At 36.5% G+C, this 8,603-nt stretch overlaps 1 protein-coding gene across 2 annotated transcripts in view; it reads left to right on the forward strand.

Annotated features, from left to right (window-relative positions):
* The window catches only part of fibcd1a (fibrinogen C domain containing 1a), a 121,864-nt gene that overhangs the window by 47,740 nt on the left and 65,521 nt on the right, over window positions 1-8,603 (forward strand). For both annotated transcript variants that reach the window (XM_016455720.1, XM_016455721.1), the window contains 2 exons: window positions 2,926-3,091; window positions 3,380-3,516. In XM_016455720.1, the coding sequence (XP_016311206.1) occupies window positions 2,926-3,091; window positions 3,380-3,516 (303 nt within the window). The remainder of the gene's footprint in view (window positions 1-2,925; window positions 3,092-3,379; window positions 3,517-8,603) is intronic.

Below are 8,603 nucleotides of genomic sequence, written 5' to 3' on the forward strand. Positions count from 1 at the left end.
TTGAAGGGGGTCTGAATACTTTCCGTACCCACTGTATATATATATATATATATATATATATGTATATGTGTGTGTGTGTGTGTGTGTGTGTGTGTATAATGTATTTATAATTTATAAACTTATATAAATAAATAATAATAACAACTCCTCACTTCAAAAATGTATTTCTTCAATAGTTTTACTTTTCAACTGTCAGTAAAAAAAAGCACCCAAATGTATCTTTGTTTGGCCATTGTTTGGAAATGTGGATATTCAAAGAAAATAACATAAATAATATTAAAATATTAATAATAATAATTATTATTATTATTTAATTTCCATGTTAATAATAATTCATACAAATACACCAATAAATAATAAAAAATAATTAAATATTCAAAATTCGGTGCTTACCTGCGCCCAAATTCTGATAAATACAGGCAAATGCCAGATGTTTTACATTTTGAGAAAAAGGAATATTGATGTGTTTACAAATATGAACAAAATTCTGACTAATTATCGAATATGTTTATGCATGTAAACAGTCATCGAAACATTCATCATGAAATAATGGCTACTGTTGACATACTGACATACTCTTTGTTAAAAAATATATGCATGCAGTAAACAATGTATTCTGTTCCAAACACAGCCATTGAAATTGATAGGTCAAGGTGAGTTTTGAATGCCTGGATCTTTTAATTGGTAGTTTCCTGGTGTGTGCTTTAATGAAAGAGAGGCAATGTTCACAGTAGTATGTGGTGACTGAGGTCTTGCGTCCTGTCGAGTGTATGCCAAGAGGTTCGAGCCATTCGACAAACGGATTTAGAGGTTATATCATGGAGTGCATTGTACTTTTGGGGACATTATGATTTTTTCATACATGTGATGTTTTTCTTTTGATGCTGGATGGCCTCGTAATGATAGACGTGTTGCTATGGCAGCGTTTTGAGAGCTGCGAGTGCTAATGTCCTGACCATCCGCTCAGTGCGTCAGCCGTCATCAACTTCAAGCGAGTTCACACATACACACACACACACACACACACACACACACACCAGCTCACACTTAGCTTGCAGTATGACACAGCGACATATGCACACACGCAGACTTGTTAACGACACACTCTCAAAGAACTCGATGCTCGTTCACACCCCAAAGGAGAGCTTTACGCTTTCATGTGTCATAGGAAACGAGCTTCACTTTAGGGCTAATTTTTGCTAATCGCCAACTGAGATTCCTACATCCTCAAGTGCCACGTTGATTCATGATGTTTGATGTGAGACAAGAAGATCTGTCCTTGGAGAAAGGCGCACCGTTTGCCTCACTCAGAATCAAGGTTTTTTTCCCCATCGAGGTGACCTGAACGGCTTTGCTGATGCAGGCAGTAAAGAGAACTGTCTGGGAAAATCAAACCGAGCGGTTTCCAGAGCCGCTGGCCGTGAGCCTGCTAAACTGATGCGCTATCAGTGTTGTCCAGCATAGTGCACCTGTTACTTTAATGCAGTGCCGGGGACCACATGATACAGAGACTCCATTGTTGTTATTGTTTAAGCCAGGCTTTTAGGAAAGGCCAAAGTCAACCAAAGCTCTGTTATACATGGGATTACATCTCTGCCACAATTCTCAAAAGTGCGTTTTGCACTCGTAAAATAAAATAATTTAAAATAAGTTTTTGGATGTGTGCAGACCTTCTCTTTTGTGCGTGCAACGTTTCACTAGCTTGCTCACCTGATGCCCGCCCTCAGTGCTGTCTAAATGCCAACAGCTTGCTTGCTCAACACAACCCAGCGTTACAATATGCCATAATTCCAGCCAATCAGAGACGAGGCTGCTAAATTCTGATTGGCTGCCTTGACAACCAATCACAACATTCCTTGCATTACCTCGACAGCAGAAGAGGAAAAATACAGTGCATATTGCAAGTTGATATTCTGATCATATTTTTTTCCAAGCACATTTTACCAACTCCAAACGACATCAGTTTTAATAACTACTATTAATCTTGTAAATTCAGCCTTGGTGATCATAAAGGGCTTATGAACATAAATGGTAATTATTACAAAAATGTGAACAGTAGACGTGTTTGTGTATGTTGTACTGTATATATTTGTGTGTGTGTTTGTGTGTGTATATATATATGTACACACACACACACACACACACACACACACATCATCTATCTATCTATCTATAAATAATTATTATTTCTATATTTATATTTCATAAAGAGTCATTTTAAGCATTAAAATATGTTTATATATAGTATTATATAGTATTTTTTTTTAATAAAAAAATATATTTAAAAATAGCATTTTGGTTACTTATTTTAATGTTTGAAATACAGTATTTTAATTAAAATGAGTGATTTTTTGTTTTAATAAAAAACGATTAAAACATTAAACTATAAATATAATACATTATAATAAAAATTAGACAAGAGTCTATTTCTATTTTATAAATTATAAATATTTAAACACATATATGTATATGCATGTGTGTATATATGTTTGCAAAGTAGGGCTGTGCAAATAATAGAATGCGATGATCATGCGCATCTCGCAGTATCGCGTTCATAATCGCAGGTGATACATCTTCGATAATGAACGCGATATTGCGTAGCTTGTCAGTGAACTACGGCTCTGTGTATTAAAAGCCGCTCCATCTGAAAGCACGTGATGGAGATTTACTACTAATCACAGAACCGGCTTTACTGATGAGATGCGCATGATCATCACATTCGATTATTTGCACAGCCCTATTGCAAAGTGATTCAAAATATTTTGATTAAATTCTTGAATCAAATTAAATTGTACTGTGGCTTTAGTGTTCTAATGAAATCGTCAGACTGATTCAAACATGCGAGTATGTAAGTCTTAAGTAAAAGAAATTAATCATGTGTGTTATCCTCTGTCCTTCAAACTTTCTCCTGCTTTCTCTCTAAAGCTGCTGTCAGAGAGCCAAATCAACATGGTGAAAGTGGTGAACTCTGTGAGCGACGCACTCAGCTCCATGCAGAAGGAAACCGGAAACATCAAGAGCCGTGTCAAGGCAGATCTGCAGAGGGCTCCGGTGCGCAGCGTCCGGCCCAAGGGCTGCGCCGGTGGAGAAGGTAAAAAAAACCCTCATTAGCCACATATTCTCAAGTCTCCAGCCAGCCCTAATGAGCCCTAGAATGGTTTCACACCTATTCCCTCATAAGCTTTCTAGCAGTGTGAAAGAGACATGCCACTGCTTAGACAGCAGGTGCGAGATGACAGATTTGAAGTCTGAAGCTTTCTTTTCTTGAAACCTCGAACGGGTTTTCTCAAAAAATGAAAAAAAAAAAGAAAAACAGATGCAGTTATGGCTTGGCGTGTAATGTAGATTGATGATGCTGGCATGTCGTATCTCCTGGCAGGTTCCAGACCCAGGGATTGCAGTGACATCTATGCCAGCGGGCAAAGAGAGGATGGTATCTACTCTGTGTTCCCCACACATTACCCAGCAGGCTTCCAGGTCTTCTGCGACATGACTGCTGATGGGGGCGGATGGACGGTGAGTCACACAGTTCCCAAAGTCAGCGTCATACAGTACACCGACAGCTCGGGGCGAAATTCGGACATTGTTTCCCGTCACCTCTGAGCTGTTTATTTTTCTCCAAAAATATATCTGAATTGACTGAACAGCCGTAGGAATAAAAATCACTAGTAATGAGTCACTCCATTAGGCATTGACTTGTTAAGCGAACGCTCCCACGCATTAGTAAGCAGGTCACAGATACGCACATGAACGCATTCGCATGCACAAACACGCTTCAAACCGATGTTTCACAAGTGTACAGTTCATTACAGCAGCTGCATACAGAATAGATAGAGCAAACTATCATTTCCGAGAGCATTATCTTCACATTGGATGCACGCAGGAGAGTTTTCATTTTATGGTCTTTTGAATAAAAATAAAGATAAGACATAGGGATGGCAGTATATATCATGCTGTGATAGAAGAGTGCCAGTTGGTAAAGATTCTGCTTTGCCGTTTATGCCGAGCTTATATGCATTTAACAAGTCTGACAAGCAGAAAACTATAGAGTACTCTAAAATGTGTCACAGACAGGTGCTTCCAGCTTTTTTGCCTGCAATGTGAATGATTTACTTTTGGTGGGTTTGCACTGACTATGAATAATCTTATCATTAGGTCTCGATTTAATTGCTGATGATGTGACATTCAGAACTTGAATTTGGTTTATTGAGTGTAAACAGAAATAGATTATGGCTTATAAGCGGAGGAGAAACTGAAAGTGTGTCCAAGCCACTGCTCTGTTCTTACCAGAGAAGCCTGTTTAATCATAGATGGTAAATATATTTTATTTTATAGCAGTACAAAGATTTAGAATCTTGTGTTCATGTGCAAAGTCATTTTATGCATTAGGAATTACCATTTAAATCATGACAGAATAATTTTCCCCACAAGAAAATTTCTCCAAAACTTTTGGAGACTAGATGTTTTATAAAGAGTCATTTTTAAACATTAAAATGTTTATATATAGTATTAGAATTTAATCTAAAACAATATGTATGCGTATATATATGTAATTATTTTGGTATTTTAATTACAAATATTAAATAAAAAAATATATTAAACTATAAGTAACTTAATAAATATTATTATCATTTTATATTTCAATGTTTTTGTTAGATTTTTAGTTTGTCCTCTTGTTATATGCTTTTGTCATTTTATTTTACATATATATTAAATAATAAATGTTATTATTAAATATTATTATTTAAATAATTATATTATAATTATCATTGTATATATATATATATAAAATAATAATTACAATATTAAATTTATTATTAAATAAATAAATTATTAATTTATTATTAATTATTAAAATTATGATATTATCATTATTATTGTTTATATATATATTATAAATAATAATTCTAACCATTAAAATAAGTTGATATGTATAGTTATTAGAAGTTTTATGATTTTTATATAAGACAACATATTTGAAAAAGTATTTTGGTAACATGTTTTGATGATTTTCATAAAATTTGTGATTTTCATATATAAATATAATAATATTACAATTATTATTTCTAGATTTCTATAAATGTTAATATAAATATTATCTATCTATCGATCGATCGTTCGATACACACACACTGTATCTTTTGTAAACAATCATTTCTAGCCTGTATAGCACATTGTGTAAAATTGCTCATACAGTACTATGAGGTTTTGATAATGCTGCTCACTACAAATACGACAGCTATTTAATAACTTGAACAGTGTTTTTCTAGCACCATTATTAAAGAGTCCACTTTGTAAAATTGCAGTTACAGTGGCACACTGTTGATTGCTTCAAAGTGGCACGTTTCCAGGTCTTGCTTTTCAGACAGCATGTTCCTTCTTCTTAAAAATGGTTTAATCAATTCTCAGGGATGACTTTTTGCGCTTGTTGGTAGGTAGCGGTACTGCTTTATAAGCAAGTGGCTTCAGATCTTGTATTCATTATTTTCAATCCTCTAAGCATATGAAACAGAAAAGCACTTTGTTTTAATTTAATTTAGCTCTATTATTTGTACAACCAACTGATTAGACTATGTGAAACGTATCTGATAATGAATAATTGAAAGAACACTGTTACCGCCGTATCCTCATTTGCTCGCTGTCCTCAGAGAAGATACTTTGAACAATACTTGGTGAACATCACAAGCTTTACGTAAGTCCGTCTTTGTCTATGCAAGGCTATTGCAATGAAAGGAGATATTTCAAATAGCAGATGGTGTTACTAAGACTTTGAGCATCCTGATAAAGACACAGTAGGAGGCAGGCTGACATCTGCAGTAAAAGGAAAAAGATATTTGATTACACATCGTCTTTATGGTCATCAGCCTCTTAATGTATTTCGTTAAGGTCAGTGGTAGAGGCAGAGAGGACAGAACGTTACGGTACTGAGTTGTCCTTGTGTTGAGAACACAAAAACACAATCGCTTCCATTCCGATAAATCTGCCAGGTATTTTCATATTTGCTCTCTCGGTGGCTTACATACATAGTGTTGAAAAGGGTGACATATTGTATTCCCTGATTACAGTCAAAGCTGCTTTGCGGCAGCGAGAGCGTTAGCTTAGCACATCGTCTTTCACCGCTAAGCGTGCCGGGAGCGCTGGGAATCTGAAGAGGCAGAAAGGAACTCTTACAAGGAATTAATAGCTCCAGCGCCCCTATTCATCATCTGCGGCCTCCAGCGGTTTTTGATGAGGATGTGGGGCTTTTCTGCTGGTAGCGGAGTAGATCAGGCCGAGTTCAGGAGGGTCACGGAGATGGGTGATGGGGGAGGGGGTGTAATTTCACATGCTCGGACATGCACACAATCCCTGCCATGGACATTCCCAGTTAGTGGTGGAATGAGCTGCCCTCTCTTCGCCTCTCAAGACGCTTGGTCGCTGGTGTTTTATTAAAGGAATAGTTCAGCCAGAAATTAAATTCTGTCATTATTTACATACTCTCATGTCGTTCCAAACCCACATAGTGTTATTTTTTTTCTGTTGAACAAAATTTTTTTGACAATTTTTTATGCTGCTTTTTTTTATAACAACGGTTCATAGTGGCTACGTGTGTCAAACTCTGACAGGAACAAACAAATAAATAAATAAAATAAAAGCACGAAAAATGAAAGCGTCATTTAATAGCCTTGTGTGATGAAGATAAACCGTGAATGTAGACTTAAATTTAAGCCTTTTTCTTCCACAAAGCTATTGTTTGAATTCAGAAGATTTAGAATACGTAGTTTATTTCAAAGAACCAGCTCACAAGAATCATCTGTTCACAGAGAGTCATTACTCCGATTCAGACAATTATTTGCATGTGTTTTGAGAGTGATTTCTGAGTCTTTTTAACCAATTCATATGCAAAACCTGGCCCAGAAGAATCATTTGTTTGCAGTACAGTTGTTTCACTGATTCAGACTGTTCAAGGCAGATTTTTCACTTTTTTTAACCAATTAATTTAAAAAGCTTGGTCATAAGAATAATATGTTTTGCAGTGAGTTGTTACAATGATTCAAATCAATGTTTTGTAAGTTAAAGACTGATTTTTGAGTCTTTTTAGCCAATCATCCATTTGCTGTGAGACTTTACGTTGATTCAGACCATAGACTGTAAAAAAAGATGGATGACGTGTCTCCTATTCCTTTTACTATAGAAAAGTGAAGCCAAAGCATCTCAGTATGGCCGCTGCCATCTTGAGTAAATGACGTCATTTGGAGCCAGAGTCTGCGCAGTAGAGATTCGTTTGGAGCCAGAGTCTGCGCAGTAGAGATTTGTTTGGAGCCAGAGTCTGCGCAGTAGTGTCCTGAGGGTATCAAACTCCCGCCCAAACTCCCGCAGACCCAATCAACCATAACGACACGCCACGTTTTTATAGCATAAAATTACTAGCTAAAATCAAACTTATCACAAAAAAACGAACAATTTCAGAAAATTGTATTGGAAGTGTAATTCATTTTTTTATTTTGACTCAAGTACCATTCGTTTACATGGAGAGGGCGGGGTTTATGACCTGTACTGCAGCCAGACACCGGGGGGCGATTAAAGAGCGTTTGGAGCCAGAGTCTGCGCAGTAGAGATTTGTTTGGAGCCAGAGTCTGCGCAGTAGTGTCCTGAGGGTATCAAACTCCCGCCCAAACTCCCGCAGACCCAATCAACCATAACGACACGCCACGTTTTTATAGCATAAAATTACTAGCTAAAATCAAACTTATCACAAAAAAACGAACAATTTCAGAAAATTGTATTGGAAGTGTAATTCATTTTTTTATTTTGACTCAAGTACCATTCGTTTACATGGAGAGGGCGGGGTTTATGACCTGTACTGCAGCCAGCCACCAGGGGGCGATTAAAGAGCCCGCAGCTTCACTTTTCAGGACGTATGAGGCACACCCGATTCAGACTGGTTCAGACTGGAATTCATTCAAGACTGATTTTTGACACTTTTTAACTGAATTATTTAAAAGATCTTGCTCATCAGAATCACTCATTCAGAATTAACATCGATTAAAGCCCATATGTTTAAGACGGTTTTCGATTGATTTTTTATTGTATTTATTTATTTATTTTTTAAATGCATTTTAAAGAACTGGCTTATAAGAATCATCCATTCACCAAGCTTTTTTTAACCAATTCATATAAAATACCTACCCCAGATGAATCATTTGTTTGCATTTTGTTACACTGATTCAGAATAATACCTTATATGTGACCCTGGACCACAAAACCAGTCTTAAGTGTCAGTCTCATTTTTAAAAATTGAGATTTATACAACACCTGAAAGATGAATAAACAAGCTTTCCATTATATGACAATATTTGGTTGAGATACAACTATTTGAATATCTGGAATCTGAGGGTGCAAAAAAATCGTCTCAGATTACTTATGTAACCATGGTTCCCTGAGTAGGGAACGAGACACTGCGTCCTCTAGGGGTCGCTATGGGGAACGCCTCGTCGTGACCCGTGTCTGAAGCATACATTGAAAAAACACCAACTCGTTGGCCGGCGACAGCCATGACGTCACTACCGGTGCGACTATAGTATAAATAGGCGCCGGGAGCACACATCATTCACTTCTTCGTC

The sequence above is a fragment of the Sinocyclocheilus anshuiensis genome, unplaced genomic scaffold (assembly GCF_001515605.1).
Source record: "Sinocyclocheilus anshuiensis isolate Anshui unplaced genomic scaffold, SAMN03320099.WGS_v1.1 scaffold363, whole genome shotgun sequence".
Classification (NCBI taxonomy): Eukaryota; Metazoa; Chordata; class Actinopteri; order Cypriniformes; family Cyprinidae; genus Sinocyclocheilus; species Sinocyclocheilus anshuiensis.